Source organism: Hyperolius riggenbachi, chromosome 10 (assembly GCF_040937935.1).
Source record: "Hyperolius riggenbachi isolate aHypRig1 chromosome 10, aHypRig1.pri, whole genome shotgun sequence".
Taxonomy (NCBI): domain Eukaryota; kingdom Metazoa; phylum Chordata; class Amphibia; order Anura; family Hyperoliidae; genus Hyperolius; species Hyperolius riggenbachi.
The window spans coordinates 278,331,677-278,352,065 of NC_090655.1; the positions used below are offsets into that span (position 1 = coordinate 278,331,677).

Here is a 20,389-nt window from a genome sequence, read left to right on the forward strand (position 1 = left end):
GTGCCCACACTTTTTCGGCTCGCGAGCTACTTTAAAATTTGCCAAGTCCAGGAGATCTACCAACATTTAAAGTGTTGCAGACCCCCCCCCCCCCCCCCCGTCACGAATAGCCCCCAGGTACAAGTGCCTCCAGTATAGGTAGCTAAGTATAGGTTCCTTCAGCAAAGGTAGCTGGGTACAGGTGCCTTTAGCATAGGTAGGTGGGGATAGGTACCTTTAGCATAGGTAGGTGGGGATAGGTGCCTTTAGCATAGGTAGGTGGGGATAGGTGCCTTTAGCATAGGTAGTTGGGGATGGGTCCCATTAGTATAGGTAGGTGGGGATGGGTCCCTTTAGTATAGGTAGGTGGGGATGGGTCCCTTTAGCATAGTTAGGTGGGGATGGGTCCCTTTAGCATAGTTAGGTGGGGATGGGTCCCTTTAGCATAGGTAGGTGGGGATGGGTCCCTTTAGCATAGGTAAGTAGGTGGGGGTGGGTCCCTTTAGCATAGGTAGGTAGGTGGGGATGGGTCCCTTTAGCATAGGTAGGTAGGTGGGGATGGGTCCCTTTAGCATAGGTAGGTGGGGATGGGTCCCTTTAGCATAGGTAGGTGGGGATGGGTCCCTTTAGCATAGTTAGGTGGGGATGGGTCCCTTTAGTATAGGTAGGTAGGGATGGGTCCCTTTAGCATAGGTAGGTGGGGATGGGTCCCTTTAGTATAGGTCAGGGGTGCCCACACTTTTTCGGCTCGCGAGCTACTTTAAAATTTGCCAAGTCCAGGAGATCTACCAACATTTAAAGTGTTGCAGACCCCACCCCCCCCCCCCCCCCCCCCCCCCCTCACGAATAGCCCCCAGGTACAAGTGCCTCCAGTATAGGTAGCTAAGTATAGGTTCCTTCAGCAAAGGTAGCTGGGTACAGGTGCCTTTAGCATAGGTAGGTGGGGATAGGTACCTTTAGCATAGGTAGGTGGGGATAGGTGCCTTTAGCATAGGTAGGTGGGGATAGGTGCCTTTAGCATAGGTAGGTGGGGATGGGTCCCATTAGTATAGGTAGGTGGGGATGGGTCCCTTTAGTATAGGTAGGTGGGGATGGGTCCCTTTAGCATAGTTAGGTGGGGATGGGTCCCTTTAGCATCGTTAGGTGGGGATGGGTCCCTTTAGCATAGGTAGGTGGGGATGGGTCCCTTTAGCATAGGTAAGTAGGTGGGGGTGGGTCCCTTTAGCATAGGTAGGTAGGTGGGGATGGGTCCCTTTAGCATAGGTAGGTAGGTGGGGATGGGTCCCTTTAGCATAGGTAGGTGGGGATGGGTCCCTTTAGCATAGGTAGGTGGGGATGGGTCCCTTTAGCATAGTTAGGTGGGGATGGGTCCCTTTAGTATAGGTAGGTAGGGATGGGTCCCTTTAGCATAGGTAGGTGGGGATGGGTCCCTTTAGTATAGGTAGGTAGGGATGGGTCCCTTTAGCATAGGTAGGTGGGGATGGGTCCCTTTAGCATAGTTAGGTGGGGATGGGTCCCTTTAGTATAGGTAGGTAGGGATGGGTCCCTTTAGCATAGGTAGGTGGGGATGGGTCCCTTTAGTATAGGTAGGTGGGGATGGGTCCCCTTTAGCATAGGTAGGTGGGGATGGGTCCCTTTAGCATAGGTAGGTGGGGATGGGTCCCTTTAGCATAGGTAGGTAGGTGGGGATGGGTCCCCTTTAGCATAGGTAGGTAGGTGGGGATGGGTCCCTTTAGCATAGGTAGGTAGGTGGGGATGGGTCCCTTTAGTATAGGTAAGTAGGTGGGGGTGGGTCCCTTTGGCATAAGTAGGTAGGTGAGGGATAGGTCCCTTTAGCATAGGTAGGTGGGGATGGGTCCCTTTAGTATAGGTAGGTGGGGGATGGGTCCCTTTAGTATAGGTAAGTAGGATAGGTGCCTCTAGCGTAGGTAGGTAGGGATAGGTTGCATTAGCATAGGTAGGATGGGTGCTCAATCACTTACCTCTCTCCAGCGGCGATGTCTGGTCTCCCCTCTCGGACTCGGAGCGATCCGGTGTAGCGTGAGCAGCCCCGCATGCGCAGTAGGAGCCAGCGTCCTGTGCAGCCACCGTCCAGCGTGTGCGCGTGTGCCCGGCGCCGCCAGCCATGACGTCGCGTCATGGCCTCTTCAGCCGCGCCTCCTCTCTCTTCCCCGCTTCCTATTGGCCGGCGGCTGGCAGCAAAATATGATGGGAAAGCTGCCGGCCGCAAATTGTGATGGGACGCGGCCAAGAGGCCGCGATCTACCCAAATAGGCGGTCGCGATCTACCGGTAGATCGCGATCGACCTATTGGGCACCCCTGATTTATAGGCTATCTTAAAAGAACAAGCGTAAGCTTTCGGCTGGGCAGCCTTCATCAGACTCACTCCTGTTTGCTTACAAGATGTTGGAACAGACAGCTGTATACATGCAACATCAGAAGGGATGCATAGATTTTTTTTTAAAAGCATAAATACATGTCATTAAGATACCTTAAAGGGAACCTTAACTGAGAGGGACACAGATGTCTTTTAAACAATACCAGTTGCCTGGCAGTCCTGCTGACCTCTGTGGTTGCAGTAGTGGCTGAATCACACACCTGAAATAAGCACGCAGCTAATCCAGTTTGACTTCAGTCAGAGTAGCTGATCTGCATGCTTGTTGAGGGGCTGTGGCTAAAAGTATTAGAGACACAGGAGCAGCAGGTGAGTCAGGCAACTGGTATTATTTTAAAAGGAAAAATCCATATCCTTCTCAGTTTAGGTCCCCTTTAAATGAAACAGAACATCTAAATCAGGGGTGCCCAATAGGTCGATCGCGATCTACCGGTAGATCGCGACCGCCTATTTGGTAGATCGCGGCCTCTTGGCCGCGTCCCATCACAATTTGCGGCCGGCAGCTTTCCCATCATATTTTGCTGCCAGCCGCCGGCCAATAGGAAGCGGGGGAAGAGAGAGGAGGCGCGGCTGAAGAGGCCATGACGCGACGTCATGGCTGGCGGCGCCGGGCACACGCGCACACGCTGGACGGTGGCTGCACAGGACGCTGGCTCCTACTGCGCATGCGGGGCTGCTCACGCTACACCGGATCGCTCCGAGTCCGAGAGGGGAGACCAGACATCGCCGCTGGAGAGAGGTAAGTGATTGAGCACCCATCCTACCTATGCTAATGCAACCTATCCCTACCTACCTACGCTAGAGGCACCTATCCTACTTACCTATACTAAAGGGACCCATCCCCCACCTACCTATACTAAAGGGACCCATCCCCACCTACCTATGCTAAAGGGACCTATCCCCCACCTACCTACCTATGCCAAAGGGACCCACCCCCACCTACTTACCTATACTAAAGGGACCCATCCCCACCTACCTACCTATGCTAAAGGGACCCATCCCCACCTACCTACCTATGCTAAAGGGACCCATCCCCACCTACCTATGCTAAAGGGACCAACCCCCACCTACCTACCTACCTATGCTAAAGGGACCCATCCCCACCTACCTATGCTAAAGGGACCAACCCCCACCTACCTACCTATGCTAAAGGGACCCATCCCCACCTACCTATGCTAAAGGGACCCATCCCCACCTACCTATGCTAAAGGGACCCATCCCCACCTACCTATGCTAAAGGGACCCATCCCCACCTACCTATGCTAAAGGGACCCATCCCCACCTACCTATGCTAAAGGGACCCATCCCTACCTACCTATACTAAAGGGACCCATCCCCACCTACCTATGCTAAAGGGACCCATCCCTACCTACCTATGCTAAAGGCACCTATCCCCACCTACCTATGCTAAAGGCACCTATCCCCACCTACCTATGCTAAAGGTACCTATCCCCACCTACCTATGCTAAAGGGACCCATCCCCACCTAACTATGCTAAAGGGACCCATCCCCACCTACCTATGCTAAAGGGACCCATCCCTACCTACCTATACCAGGGGTGCCCAATAGGTCGATCGCGATCTACCGGTAGATCGCGACCGCCTATTTGGTAGATCGCGGCCTCTTGGCCGCGTCCCATCACAATTTGCGGCCGGCAGCTTTCCCATCATATTTTGCTGCCAGCCGCCGGCCAATAGGAAGCGGGGAAGAGAGAGGAGGCGCGGCTGAAGAGGCCATGACGCGACGTCATGGCTGGCGGCGCCGGGCACACGCGCACACGCTGGACGGTGGCTGCACAGGACGCTGGCTCCTACTGCGCATGCGGGGCTGCTCACGCTACACCGGATCGCTCCGAGTCCGAGAGGGGAGACCAGACATCGCCGCTGGAGAGAGGTAAGTGATTGAGCACCCATCCTACCTATGCTAATGCAACCTATCCCTACCTACCTACGCTAGAGGCACCTATCCTACTTACCTATACTAAAGGGACCCATCCCCCACCTACCTATACTAAAGGGACCCATCCCCACCTACCTATGCTAAAGGGACCTATCCCCCACCTACCTACCTATGCCAAAGGGACCCACCCCCACCTACTTACCTATACTAAAGGGACCCATCCCCACCTACCTACCTATGCTAAAGGGACCCATCCCCACCTACCTATGCTAAAGGGACCAACCCCCACCTACCTACCTATGCTAAAGGGACCCATCCCCACCTACCTATGCTAAAGGGACCCATCCCCACCTACCTATGCTAAAGGGACCCATCCCCACCTACCTATGCTAAAGGGACCCATCCCCACCTACCTATGCTAAAGGGACCCATCCCTACCTACCTATACTAAAGGGACCCATCCCCACCTACCTATGCTAAAGGGACCCATCCCTACCTACCTATACTAAAGGGACCCATCCCCACCTAACTATGCTAAAGGGACCCATCCCCACCTACCTATGCTAAAGGGACCCATCCCCACCTACCTATGCTAAAGGGACCCATCCCCACCTACCTACCTATGCTAAAGGGACCCATCCCCACCTACCTACCTATGCTAAAGGGACCCACCCCCACCTACTTACCTATGCTAAAGGGACCCATCCCCACCTACCTATGCTAAAGGGACCCATCCCCACCTAACTATGCTAAAGGGACCCATCCCCACCTAACTATGCTAAAGGGACCCATCCCCACCTACCTATACTAAAGGGACCCATCCCCACCTACCTATACTAATGGGACCCATCCCCACCTACCTATGCTAAAGGCACCTATCCCCACCTACCTATGCTAAAGGCACCTATCCCCACCTACCTATGCTAAAGGTACCTATCCCCACCTACCTATGCTAAAGGCACCTGTACCCAGCTACCTTTGCTGAAGGAACCTATACTTAGCTACCTATACTGGAGGCACTTGTACCTGGGGGCTATTCGTGACGGGGGGGGGGGGGGGGGGTCTGCAACACTTTAAATGTTGGTAGATCTCCTGGACTTGGCAAATTTTAAAGTAGCTCGCGAGCCGAAAAAGTGTGGGCACCCCTGATCTAAATGGTGTCTTCAGAGGTTGTTAGCTGATGCTGATTTATGACTAATAGATAAGACTCCTTGTTTACTGAATCCTCCCATAATTGGGACTCAGACTGTCACAGAGGAATAGTAAAGATGTCTTCACTTACGGTAAAGTCTTTTCTGGTAGTCATGAGGACAGCACCCCTGGATGAGACCCATCTCCCTCCGCACTGTGGACAGGAAACTGTTAAAACAAACATTTGCATAAGCAATAGGCAGCAGTACATAAGATACATTCAGGCTACAGTACCTCAGTTATCACAAAAGATGACACAAACATAACTCCTGCTTACACAAATACTTACCTTCTTTTCCACCCAATTAGGGTGGGTTGCAGGGGTGCTGTCCTCATGACTACCGGAAAAGACTTTACCGTAAGTAAAGAGATCTTTCCCAGAACGTCATTTCGGACAGCACCCCTGGATGAGACGATAAACAAGAGATAAAGACTTAGGGTGGGACCACTGCTTGCAACACTTTTCGTCCGAAGGATAAATCTGTGCTTGCAGAAACGTTCAGACGATAGTGTCTCACGAATGTATTGTGACTTGACCAGGTTGCAGCTCTACAAATCTGATCTATAGAGGCCCCTGTCCTCTCTGCCCAAGACGTTGAAATACCTCTTGTAGAATGAGCCTTCATAGTAGTTTTCAATTGTTTTCCCTGAAGTTGGTATGCAGAGACAAGTGTTTGTCTAATCCACCGCGCCAAAGTAGTTTTTGAAGCTCTATTACCTCTGGATTTTCCCGCAAACAGAACGAAGATTGCCTCTGTCTTTCTCCAGGAAACAGTACGTTCCAGGTAGTACATAAGACATCTTCTGACATCCAGATTATGGAGCTTTCTTTACTTGTCATTTGATGGATTCTCGCAAAAGGATGGTAGAAAAATTTCCTGATTTCTGTGAAATGAAGACACTACCTTTGGAAGAAACAACATATCCGGACGTAGGGTTATCCTATCCTCGGAAATAATGCAGTAAGGTTCCTTTATGGATAGTGCCTGTAATTCTCCTATTCTCCTAGCACTAGTAATTGCTAGAAGATAAATAGTTTTAAGAGTTAGATATTTGTCCGAAATCTGCTCTAAAGGCTCAAATGGAGACTCACATAAGGTCTGTAAGACAGTATTCAAGTCCCAGGCTGGTACTCTAGACCTAGTTGCAGGTTTCAACCTTTTTAAAGCCGGAAAGAAGCGGATCACCAGATCTTCTTGTGCCAATCATCTTTCCAAAAACACACTCAGGGCTGACACCTGTACTTTAAACACTTAAGGACCAGGCTATGCTGCACTGATCTGTGCTGTGTGGGCTCTCCAGCCCACAGCACAGATCGTGTAATAGCCAGGGCGACCAGACTTCCCCCCCCCTTTTTTCCCCACTAGGGGGATGTCCTGCTGGGGGGGGGGTCTGATCGCCACCGGCTTGCTGCGTGTAGCGGGGGGGGCTCCTCAAAGCCCCCCTCGACAGCGATTCCCAGTCTCCCTGTCCTTCCCTCCCTCCTTCCTATGGGCGGCACAGGACGGCGATCCGTCCTGCGCCGCCTCTGATAGGCTTCAGCCTAGCAGATGCCGGCGATCCCCGGCCAATCAGAGGCCGGGGTTCGCCGATCTCCTTCACGGCGCTGCTACGCAGCAGCACCGTATGATGTAAACAGCGGGATTTCTTCCCCGCGTGTTTACATTTAGCCTGCGAGCCGCGATCGGAGGCTCGCAGGCTGTTCACGGAGACATCATCCGTGAATTGACATGGAAAGGCCACTCGAACGAGCGGCCGTTTCCATGGGAAACCACTTACGACCTGCCGATGCCCATCGGCGTTAGGCGGTCGTTAAGTGGTTAACAGTACTGACACTGAGACCTTTCTTGTACCCACACTGCAGGAATTCCAGAATAGACATGAGTGAAGTTCTATTGAATGATCTTTCCACACACCAGTCATTAAATACCTTCCATGCCTTCTGGCAAATTACACGGGTAACTTTCTTTCTACTTTCTATCAAAGTCTGTGACAATTCATCTGAGAAACCTTTCGACTTCAAGATTTCCCACTCAGGTTCCATGCTGATAAGTGAAGACGCCCCAGATCCGGATGGACAATTGGCCCCTGTGTCAACAGATCCGGTAAAAGTGGAAATATAATTGGTTCTGAAACTGCCAGTGACTGAAGACCTGTGTACCATGCTCGTTTCGGCCATAGAGGGGCAATCAGGATTACCTGTGCTTTGTCCTGAGCAATCTTCTTTATCACTCTTGGGATTAACGGAATTGGAGGAAATGCGTACATTGTTGCCTTTCCCCAATTGATCGTGAAGGCATCTATTATCCAGGGGGAGTCCTCTGGATAAAGGGGACAGAACTTTGGACACTTCGCATTGCCCCTTCTGGCAAAGAGGTCCACATCTGGACGTCGCCACTGAGCAACAATCTCCTGGAACATCCCCTGATTTAGAGACCATTCGTTCTGGTCCAGTTTCTTCCTGCTGAGAAAATCTGCAGTCTGGTTTGACACACCTCTCAAGTGTACAGCTGTCAGAGAACTGAGGTTTGCTTCCGACTAGAACAGGATCTTTGCAGTCTGTTTCCATAAACTTCTGCTTCTTGAACCTCCCTGCCTGTTCAGGAAGGCCACCACACTCCTGTTGTCAGTCTTTATCAAGACATGAGAACATCTGATCTGCGTACTGAAATGTTGTAAGGCCTGCCACACAGCCTCCAGTTCCCTGTTGTTTGAGGATTGTGAACTTACTTCCATAGACCACTGACCCTGTGCTGGTAGAAAATTCAGGTGAGCTCCCCAGCCCCATAAACTGGCATCTGTTGTTATTGTTGTCTGAACTGGATAACTCCAAAGTCGTCCCCGGGATAGATGTGTTTGATTCTGCCACCACATCAAAGACACTTTTATGCTGTGAGGCACCAGTACTTTCTTGTCCAGAGCTGTGAGTGACCTATTCCAAGATCTGAGGATCCATAATTGCAGGAACTTTGAGTGGATTTGTCCCCACTGAACCGCTGGAAAGGAAGCAGTGAGAAGTCCTAGTAGAGCCATAGCCTATCTTAATGATATGCTTCTTGACTTCTGATAAGAGAAAACAGTATTAAGAATAGTGTATTTCTTTCTGGAAGGTAAAAACAGTCTTTCCTCCCTAGTAGACACATTAAACCCCAATAATTCTATAAACTGGGTAGGGATTAAGGGAGATTTCTCCCAATTAATGATCCAGCCTAAATGTTGTAGGAAGTCTATTGTAGTATCAATCTGCTCCTTTACCTTATCAGGTGACCTACCCCAAAACAGGAAATCATCAAGATAACTAACAATGTTAATGCTGGGAATACACGTTTCGTTTTTGCCTTCGTTTTAGCCTTCGATTCGTTCGGTAAACGAATCGAGTGTTGAAAACGTATGTGAAAATAGTCATAATCTCATTATAGTTTCGATTAATAGACCCCAAAAACGAACGACTAGTGATCGAACATGTTTGATATTATCTCTCTTTATCCATCTAATCGAGCCATTGGTAGGCTTGATGGCTGTTCAGATCGATTATATATTCGTTTATGCTAGTCCGTCCCTGTAAAAGGGGATTTTCGTTTCGTTTCTTTGCAGCCTTCGATCATTGGAAAAACGAAACCATCAGAATCGAAAAAAAAAACGAAACCGTGGGTGGTGATATTAACCGTATGATCGATTATTTCGGGATCGAAAAGGACAAAAGGCACAATCGAAACGAAGGTTTAAACGAAGGCAAAAACGAACCGTGTATTCCCAGCATTACTCCTCTTTGTCTAAGAACCGCCAGGACTTCAGACATAACCTTAGTGAATAACCATGGGGCTGAAGACAATCCAAAAGGCAAAACATTGAACTGATAATGTCTTACCTCTGCCTCCATCTGTATTGCAAACCTTAGATATTGTTGTTAGGATAGATGTATTGGCAGGTGAAGATATGCATCCTTTAGGTCTAGGGATGCTAGATAATCGTCCCTCTGCAAAAGACGGATTACTGACTGGATGTTGTCCATCTTGAATCTTCTGTACCTTACAATCTGGTTCAGATCCTTTAAGTTTAGAATAAAACAAAAACTGCCCTGTGGCTTTTTTACTAGAAAAAACGGGGAATAGAACCCCTGTTCTCTTTGGCATCTTGGAACCTCTCGAATCACTCTTTTTTGTAGTAGAGAGAGAACTTCTGTCTGGAGAGCTACACGTTTTTCTAGATCTCTTGGGCGAAGTGAGTTGGAGGAAGTTGGCTGAATTCTATACTGTAACCTTCCAATATTATGTTTAGCAACCACTGGTTTGTGAACTGAGGTTGCCATAACTCGATGAAGTTTGCAATTCAAACACTGAGATCCCGGCGTCATTGTTTATCTGGCTTCTTAGAGGGAACAAAATTGGATCTGGGCTTTTGCGATCTGTAAGGGGCCCATCTTTTACCCTTAGAGGACCTGGCATCTGGCTCGTTCTTGGATGAAGGAGGAAAGGGACACTTATTCTGAAAAGGTCTTTTCTTAACTGGGAAATTCTTCTTGGTATCTGCTGTTCTGTCCAGAGTATCATCCAGCTTTGAACCAAACAGCAAACCCCCTTCACAGGGAATACCACACAATTTTGATTTTGAAGAAGTGTCCCCATTCCAGGTTTACACCCATACTCCTCTCCTTGCCGAATTATCCAATGCTGTAGTTCTAGCAGTTAGCTTAACAGTATCATCTGAGGCATCAATTAAATAATTGGAAGCATTCAAAACTTTAGGAAAGTCATTTAAAATTTCCTCTCTAGGTACTCCAGAAGCAATCTTATTCTGTACATCTAAAAGCCAGGTTTTCAAAGATCTGCTTACGGCTGTGGAAGCTATGGCAGGCTTAAAGAGAGTCTGAAGCGAGAATAGATCTCGCTTCAGACCTCATAGCTAGCAGGGGCATGCGTGCCCCTGCTAAAACGCCGCTATAGCGCGGCTTAACGGGGGTCCCTGTCCCCCCAAACCCCCTCCGTGCAGCGGGGGAGCGCTTCCTGGTTGGGGCAGGGCTAACCGCCGCAGCCCTGCCCCATGCGCGTCTGTCAGACGCGTATCTCCGCCTCTCCCCCGCCCCTCTCAGTCTTCCTTCACTGAGAGGGGCGGGGGAGAGGCGGCGATGCGCGTCTGATAGACGCGCTGTGAGGCAGGGCTGCAGCCGTTAGCCCTGCCTCTAGGAGGAGACAGCCAGCGACCATTTTCCGACCAACTTTTGCGGGGGGTGGGTTGGGGGTGAAGGGACCCCCGTTAAGCCGCGGGATAGCAGCGTTTTAGCAGGGGCACACATGCCCCTGCTATATATAAGACCTGAAGCGAGATTTAGTCTCGCTTCAGTGTCTCTTTAAAAGTTAAGAAAGAAGAGTCCCATGCTCTTCTTAGGACATTCTCCATCTTTTTATCAATTGGATCTTTAAGATTTCCAAAGTCTTCAAAGAGCAAGTCAGTCTTCTTTGATACCCTTGAAAAAGATGGATCTAATTTAGGCGGAGTGCCCCAAAAAACCTGATCCTCAGGACTGAAAGGGTAACGTTTGGATAAGGATTTGGGCCAAAAAGCCCTCTTTTCCAGACTATCCCACTCCTTTTTAATCATATTTCTAAGGGTATTATGGACTGGGATAAACCTGGATTGGGGATCCACCAAACTCTCATACATTTCATCCAAGGGTGTCAAAGATTTCTGCTCAGACCTGATACCCATTGTCTCATGCATGGCGATCAATAAGTCCTTCATTAATCCGGGTGAAAATGCAAACTTTGGTTTATCAGATCTAGATAAATCATCTTCTTCATTAGAAATCTCATCAAAAGGCGAAATTTCCCCTTCTGATAAACCAGACCCTTCAATATCGCTTTCTTTTCTATATCTTTTAGTAGTAGGAGGCACAGATGGGAGGTACAGTTGCCCCCGGACATGATGGATTAATTAGTATAGGTATTGAGTCTACAGCAGTACTGGTTCCATGATTATCTGAAGCAGCTGAGGCGGTAGAGGCAATAGCAGAATCCTTAATTTCCTTAATAGCTGTGGACATTTCAGCCCGCATTCAGCCCATTAAATCTTTAAAGATAACAGGAGACTCATCCTTAACAAGCTTTTCTGTGCAGTGACGACAATTTCTTAGTAGAAGAAGATGATAAATGTCTGTTACAAATGGCGCATTTCTTTTCCGTCTTGCTAGATCCATGCTGGCTGGAATGAGCAGAAGATCTGTCAGACCTTTCAGCTTCCTTAGCTTTATCACTCTTGTCTTTTAGGCTACAAGACATAATAAACAATAACCAGCCATTAGATCATTCCCTCCAGATATAATAAATATATATCAAATGTATAGCTAGCTAAGCAGAATAACTTAATCCATCTACTTGCCAGAGAGGGTACTTGGGCAGTCTTAGCAGATTGTGCAGGAGCTGACCCAGCGGCATCCTCCATGATTCACAGTCACAAACCAACTGAATCATGTTCTCACACATTTTAAATAGATGCTGCCGACCTCATTAATTATGCGTTAGCTGCCGCCCATTGTATGTAAATTCCGCCTCTTACCTCCAGGGATCAGCTGTGTGCTGATCCCAATCACCGCCGCGGCCCCTGCCGCGCAGCTCAGACCTCAGATCACGCGGGACGCCATGCGCGTGACTACTTCCGGTGCAACCGGAAGTGACCTTTCTTCCATGCGCGCGCCTGTGCGCATAAATCCGCTGCCACCAATGGAGAAGCCTCCTACACGCTGCAGGGCTCCAGACTGTCTTCATGTACAGCTGCTCCTGGAGCCCTGAAAACGCTGCCCCTGCCGCCTGACATGGATGGCACCCCTGGAGACCTCTCCCACGCATCCCGTCCGGGACAGGAAACTAAACTGAGGTACTGTGGCCTGAATGTATCTTATGTACTGCTGCCTATTGCTTATGCAAATGTTTGTTTTAACAGTTTCCTGTCCACAGTGCGGAGGGAGATGGGTCTCATCCAGGGGTGCTGTCCAAAATGACGTTCTGTGAAATTCGGAGTTCTGAGTTAGCTACAAGCAGAATGGATGCTTTATTTCTCGAGGCTGTCACTGCCCTGAAGGGTGGCTTCAAATCGTGAAAAGAGAGATTAATAGAAGAGACAAAAATTTATAAATTGGTTCAAAGCTGCGGACAAAGGCTTCAATAAAGACAAGAACTTCTTATATTGGTATGAGGCCAATGATATTTAAAGAGAAACCGTAACCAAGATTTGAACTTCATCCCAATCAGTAGCTCAGTGGTCCTCAAACTACGGCCACAGGCTGAATGCGGCCCTCTGAGGCTTTTTCCCTGGCCCTCGAACACAAAATGGATAACTTATAGATGTGGTCCACTGCACCTTTAAATAACGGCGGCCCTCCTATAGAATAGCAGTGCTGGCACCACCCATCCACGTACTGTAGCAGTCATTTGCTGGCTTCCAATCCAATTCTGCATCAGGTGACACTACTGTTCAACTGGAAAGCAGGTTGTTTCCTGGGTAGGCTTCACTGTGTGGTGCACCAAGACGTTGTTCAAGCGCCTCATGACTGAACGACTGCTGCTAGAAATTCTCCTCCAGGCATGACTGTGGGGAAATCAATACCTAGATTGTAATGTTTTTCAACATCATTTTATGTATGTTCCGGCCCCCCAGCAGTCTGAGGTACGTTGACCTGGCCCTTGACGGAAAAAGTTTGGGGGCCCCTGCAGTAGCTGATACCCCTTTTCCCATGAGAAATATTTTCCTTTTCTCAAATGGATCATCAGGGGGCTCTGTATGGCCGATATTGTGTTGAAACCCCTCCCACAGTGTGATGTCAGGACCATGGTTCTGACATAACACCGTGAGACCATTGTTGCATTGTGGAAAACAACAGCTGTTTCCAACTGCCAAAAAAGCAAGTAGCAACTCCTTCCACTGACATCACCTGCCAGCAGTAAAAATGTCACCATGTGCTAAATGTCAGAACGTAAATCAGGGAGAGGAAAGATTTTAAAATGGGCAAACACTGACTCAATCATCTATACATAATTATATAATTATTGTACAAATGAAGCACTTTTTTATTACATTATTTTCAATGGAGTTCCTCTTTACTGGAATAACTCTCTCAGCCTAGATAAATATAGCATCCATTCTGCTTGTAGCTAAAACTTGTGAACTAAGAATTTACGATTCCTCTGTGACAGTCCAGTCCCAATTGTGTGAGGATTGAGTACACAAGGAGTCTTATCTATTAGTCATAAATCAGCTAACAACTTCTCACCCCATTTAGCTGTTCTGTTTCATTTAAGGCATCTTAATGACATGTATTTATACTTGCAAAAAAATCTATGTATTCCTTTTGATGTTGCATGTATACAGCTATCTGTTCCAACATCTTGTAAGCAAACAGGATTGAAATCTGAGGAAGGCTGCCCAGCTGGAAGCTTACTCTTGTTCTTTTAAGTTAGCCTATATATGGTATCATCCTGATTCAAAACTTCTTGCTTTTATGGCTAACATGGTAAACTACTTCACTAAAGAGGCTTTCCTTATTAATATATAGGGATAAGCTTTCACAGTGAGAGTGTTGTCTTATCACTTTAGTCCTTAAGTTATCACCTTGTTTTCACGCGCAGTAGGTGGAGAGGGGAGGAACACACGCAGGCAGGATGTAGCTCCACCCACCCACTGCTGCCAGGACGATTACAGCAAGCCTGTGTAGGACAGCAACGGAAGGAGAGAGAGAGGCTGTGTCTGTGTGTAGTGTTTGTGCGCAGTGTGTGTGTATACACACTTGGTGTCTCTCTCTCTCCCTACCTCTCTGTCTATGACAATGAGCATGTTTACTCAGCTTCCTTGGTCGCCCATGGTGAGGCCTATTCTGAGTGGAACCTGTCCTGTTAAACCTCTGTATGGTCTTTTTATATCTTTATGTGGAGCAACAATTCTTTTTTAAACTCCTCAGAGAGTTCTCTGCCATGAGGAGCCATGCTGAGCTTCCAGTGACCAGTATGAGGGAGTGTGAGAGCGATAACACCAAATGTACCACACCTGCTCCCCATTCACACCTGAGACCTTGTAACACTAACCAGTCACATGACCTCAGGGAGGGAAAGGGCCGGAACCAATTCCCTTCCTCTTCTAAGTTCTCTCCTAGGACATAATTTTTCATCTTCTGTTTAAAATAACTTCTCAACACTCTGCAAATGAAAAAGTAATGTAAATGTATTCAAAGTACATATTTGTTGTTGCTTGCTGGTGGCTTAAAAGGCCATAAGATATGAAAATATCACCAAGAAGAAAACTTAGGGAAAAAGTGAATTGGATTGGGCCCTGAAATGTCTAATTGAGTAGAATTTTGACATTTGTCACTTAGGGGGGTGTCCTCACTTTTGTTGCCAGTGGTTTAGACATTAATGGCTGTGTGTTGCGTTATGTTGGTGGGACAGCAAATTTACTGCGTTATACAAGCTGTACACTGACTGCTTTACATTGTATCAAAGGGGCAGATTCATGAAATTGTGGTAATATTACCCCACATACTGAGAGGAAGATGATCTGTACTGTGCCCAACAGGGACATATCTGTTAGTCAGTTTAATAAGGCTTTTGAATATCTAATGTTTATCACTCACCAATTCTCATCTCTGCAATAATGTCTTCCTCCTTAGATGCTCTCATCACGTCCCCCTCCTCCATAGACTGCTGATCACTCCTCACACACGCCTCTTCTTCCTCTTTCTTTATCCTCATCATGTCACCCTCCTCCATACACTGCTGATCACTCCTCACATACGTCTCTTCTTCTTCCTCTTTACATGTCCTCATCATGTCACCCTCCTCCATAGACTGCTGATCACTCCTCACATACGTCTCTTCTTCTTCCTCTTTACTTGTCCTCATGTCTCCCTCCTCCATAGGCTGCTGATCACTCCTCACATACGTCTCTTCTTCTTCCTCTTTATTTGTCCTCTTCATGTCACCCTCCTCCATAGACTGCTGATCACTCCTCACATACGTCTCTTCTTCTTCCTCTTTATTTGTCCTCTTCATGTCACCCTCCTCCATAGATTGAAGATCACTCCTCACATATGTCTCTTCTTCCTGTTTAATTGTCCTCATCATGTCACCCTCCTCCATAGACTGCTGATCACTCCTCACATACGTCTCTTCTTCTTCCTCTTTACTTGTCCCCATCATGACACCCTCCTCCATAGACTGCTGATCACTCCTCACATATGGCTCTTCTTCTTCCTCTTTAACCACAGCACTTACATGTATCAGTTCTCGACCCTAATCACGCAAAATAAGAAGCACTTAATAATGTGACCACAGATAACAGCATAGACAACAGGAAACAATATCACATAGTTTGTGGTCTCTAATGACACTCAGTTCCACCTACCTGATAATGGCGGGGGGTGAGGGGATCTTCCTGTGGACAATCCCGGGAATATAGAGGGCCTGTATATCTCTCTGGTGGATTTCTGTTACTGCATACACCTGTAGGAAACACACACACTGACTTTATACCATGGGCTCAATTAACTAAGCGTTACCTCATTGGAAAGTAAAAATTACAGACTAGTGAGGTAAATTACCGGCTTGTGCAGTAAATACATGAAAAAAATGTAAATTCACTAAGATAACAGCATTTGCTAACACAAATAAAATGTTGGGTATTTTTAAGATCTGGCTGGACCTGTCAATAACTAGAAATCAGCATGTGGTAAAATTCACAGACAAGGGAGAAAGCCAATAGGAAGAGCCACCTGGTCCTGCTACTCATCCCATTTGATCAGATGCATTGCCGGGAGGGACATCAGAAAGATAAACAAAATACAATAAAGAGACATTTAAAGAGGCTTTCCTGTATCCCTTTAGACATGCAGATCTATATACTTGTACATGGAAGAGTCCCTTTAGTCTTTAGTGGCATGCCTACACATCTAAAGGGATGCAGGAAGCCCTTTACTCTCTAGCAAGCTGTCACACAGGAATGGGTTATGCAGACACTTGTAGGAGAGAACCTCAGCTTGCTGCAGAGACCTCCTCCACAGCTGGGAGACTTCTGCATTACCGAGCAGGTCTTACTGAACTGAAGCATCATTTCTCAGTAGATTAACTATTACCGCATGTGTGACAATCTTACTGCACTTGGGAAAGAAAAGTCTTAAATACAGAATTCAGTATTTTACCAAACACTTTTTTTTTCTGTGCCAAACTGCCCTTAGTGAATTGAGGACATTGTCTGTTTGCGTTTATCAGATGCGGGGGATCTATGAGGACCCCAAGCACTGCTTTCTCCATTACAAGTAATAAAGAATCTCCTCTTACCTAGTGATGTGAGGGGCGGCTGATTCTCCATCATGGCGTCCTTGTAGAGGTCCTGGTGTCCTTCTACATACTGCCCCTCCTCCATGGAGAAACTGACGGTGACATCTTGACACCTTATAGAAACCTGACACACACAATAATACAGTCACCACCCAGACACACCCCTTGCTGTTACTGGATAATATCCCATAATTCCCAGCACCACCCACCTCTCCTGTCAGGAGCTCCATCATCTTCCTGGTGATTTCCAGAATCTTCTGCTTGTTGTTTCCCTCAGATATCAGGGAGTGAGGTGGGGGCACTGTGATGGTCACATGATCACCAGACTTCACTGGAGCAAAACTCTGTATTGAAAGACCAACATTAACGTTGCATGACTGTCCAAGAATTCTCTTTCACCTCTCCAGTCAGGTGTGTTTTATTAATAGAGATAAGAGTGATGTCATGTGACCTCCCAGAATACTCCTCACCTCTCCAGTCAGCAGACAGATGATCTCCAGGGTGAGGTTAAATATTCTCTCAGTCATGTGACTCTGGTCCTCATCCATACTCAGTGATTTGGTCATGTGATCTGTACAGGATGCTGCTGACTTTGGATAGATAATAAGGGAAGGATAATCTAGGTTATACGGCTGTCAGTGGTGAAACTACCAATACAGGACCCCCCTCTCCAGCACTCCCCATTGCTGTCACTTGTGGGTGGTGGGGCCATGCAGAGTATTGCAGGAAAGCATAATAAGCTGGCTTAAATGCTACATGTGCACAGTAGAATCCCTTTATAGTAAATTCCAAGGGACCAGGAAAACTAGTTTATTATATCAGAAGTTTACTATATCAGAATAGGTCTTACATTGTATATTTCTACAGACACATTTGCTGGGACCTGTAGACTGAGATTACTATAGCCAGAGGTTAACTATATCAGAGTTTACTTTAATAAGATTCTACAGTACTGGGAAAGAAATGGCATTACTGGGGTGGGGACATTACATACTGGAGGATAATGGCAATGCTGCGGGACACAGGAGGGACATGGCTATACTGGGGGAGAAATGGCATTACTGGGGTGGGAGACATTACATACTAGAGGATAATGGCAATGCTGGGGGACACAGGGGGTGGGGGACATTACATACTGGAGGATAATGGCAATGCTGGGGAACACAGGAGGGACATGGTTATACTGGAAAAGAAATGACATTACTGGGGTGAGGGACATTGCATACTGGAGGATAATGGCAATGCTGGGGGACACAGGGGGGGGGGGGCATGGCTATACTGGGGGAGAAATGGTATTACTGGGGAGGGGGACATTACATACTGGAGGATAATGGCAATGCTGGGGGACACAGGGGGACATGGCTATACTGGAAAAGAAATAGCATTACTGGGGTGGGGGACATTACATACTGGAGGATAATGGCAATGCTGGGGGACACAGGGGGACATGGCTATACTGGGAAGAAATGGCATTAATGGGGTGGGGGACATAACATGCTGGAGGATAATGGCAATGCTGGGGGACACAGGGGACATGGCTATACTGGGAAAGAAATGGAATTACTGGGTGGGGGGGCATTACATACTGGACGATAATGGCAATGCTGGGGGACACGGGGGACATGGCTATACTGGGGGAGAAATGGCATTACTGGGGAGGGGGGCATTACATACTGGAGGATAATGGCAATGCTGGGGGACACAGGGGAACATCGCTACGCTGGGAAAGAAATGGCATTACTGGGGTGGGGACATTACATACTGAAGTATAATGGCAATGCTGGGGGACACAGGGGGACATGGCTACAATGGGAAAGAAATTACATTACTGGGGTAGGGGACATTACATACTGGAGGATAAAGGCAATGCTGGGGGACACAGGGAGGACATGGCTATACTGGGAAAGAAATGGCATTACTGGGGTGGGAGACATTACATACTGGAGGATAATGGCAATGCTGGGGGACACAGGGAGGACATGGCTATACTGGGGAAGAAATGGCATTACTGGGGTGGGGGACATAACATGCTGGAGGATAATGGTAATGCTGGGGGACACGGGGGACATGGCTATACTGGGAAAGAAATGGCATTACTGGGGTGGGGGATATTACATACTGGAGGATAATGGCAATGCTGGAGGACACGGCTATACTGGGAAAGAAATGGCATTACAGGGGTGGGAGACATTACATACTGGAGGATAATGGCAATGCTGGGGACACAGGGAGGACATGGCTATACTGGGGAAGAAATGGCATTACTGGGGTGGGGGATATTACATACTGGAGGATAATGGCAATGCTGGGGACACAGGGAGGACATGGTTATACTGGGGAAGAAATGGCATTACTGGGGTGGGGGACATTACATACTGGAGGATAATGGCAATGCTGGGGGACATGGCTATACTGGGGAGAAATGACATTACTGGGGTGGGGGACATTACATACTGGAGGATAATGGCAATGCTGGGGGACACAGGGGGGCATGGCTATACTGGGGGAGAAATGGCATTACGGTGCTGGGGGACATTACATACTGAAGGATAATTGGTGGTATTCTTCAATGTAATTTTGCCAGAAATTTCCTGTTGAATACACAGCAATGTGTAAAGGTGAAATTTATTGTGAATTTTCTTCAGTTCTGCAAAAAAAAGTTCAGTGAATGAAAATGGGCCAATTCCCATGAGATCAAGCTTAAAGAATGTGCTGCTCTTTCCTATTCACAGGCTTAGAAGGCATCTGTGAGAGCAATAGGGAGAGGGGAGATCGCAGTACATGAGCTGGTATTGTGCACATTATCAGCTGTATGGGGTGTAACAGGAGCTGTATAGAGATAGTGCTGGTATTCTGCACATTATCAGCTGTATGGGGTGTAACAGGAGCTGTATAGAGATAGTGCTGGTACTCTGCACATTATCGGCTGTATGGGGTGTAACAGGAGCTGTATAGAGATAGTGGTGGTACTCTGCACATTATCAGCTGTATGGGGTGTAACAGGAGCTGTATAGAGATAGTGCTGGTACTCTGCACATTATCGGCTGTATGGGGTGTAACAGGAGCTGTATAGAGATAGTGCTGGTACTCTGCACATTATCAGCTGTATGGGGTGTAACAGGAGCTGTATAGAGATAGTGCTGGTATTCTGCACATTATCAGCTGTATGGGGTGTAACAGGAGCTGTATAGAGATAGTGCTGGTACTCTGCGCATTATCGGCTGTATGGGGTGTAACAGGAGCTGTATAGAGATAGTGCTGGTACTCTGCACATTATCGGCTGTATGGGGTGTAACAGGAGCTGTATAGAGATAGTGCTGGTATCCTGCACATTATCAGCTGTATGGGGTGTAACAGGAGCTGTATAGAGATAGTGCTGGTACTCTGCGCATTATCGGCTGTATGGGGTGTAACAGGAGCTGTATAGAGATAGTGCTGGTCCTCTGCACATTATCGGCTGTATGGGGTGTAACAGGAGCTGTATAGAGATAGTGCTGGTACTCTGCACATTATCAGCTGTATGGTGTGTAACAGGAGCTGTATAGAGATAGTGCTGGTACTCTGCACATTATCGGCTGTATGGGGTGTAACAGGAGCTGTATAGAG

The 20,389-nt window shown here is 47.6% G+C and overlaps 1 protein-coding gene across 1 annotated transcript in view; it reads right to left on the reverse strand.

Moving 5' to 3' along the window:
- The window catches only part of LOC137537233 (zinc finger protein 850-like), an 81,633-nt gene that overhangs the window by 54,237 nt on the left and 7,007 nt on the right, over positions 1–20,389 (reverse strand). Inside the window, exons 2-6 of the mRNA XM_068259328.1 lie at positions 17,254–17,373; positions 16,993–17,127; positions 16,784–16,907; positions 15,852–15,949; positions 15,082–15,739 (exon numbers count right to left, since the gene is read on the reverse strand). Of these exons, the coding sequence (XP_068115429.1) occupies positions 15,082–15,739; positions 15,852–15,949; positions 16,784–16,907; positions 16,993–17,127; positions 17,254–17,373 (1,135 nt within the window). The remainder of the gene's footprint in view (positions 1–15,081; positions 15,740–15,851; positions 15,950–16,783; positions 16,908–16,992; positions 17,128–17,253; positions 17,374–20,389) is intronic.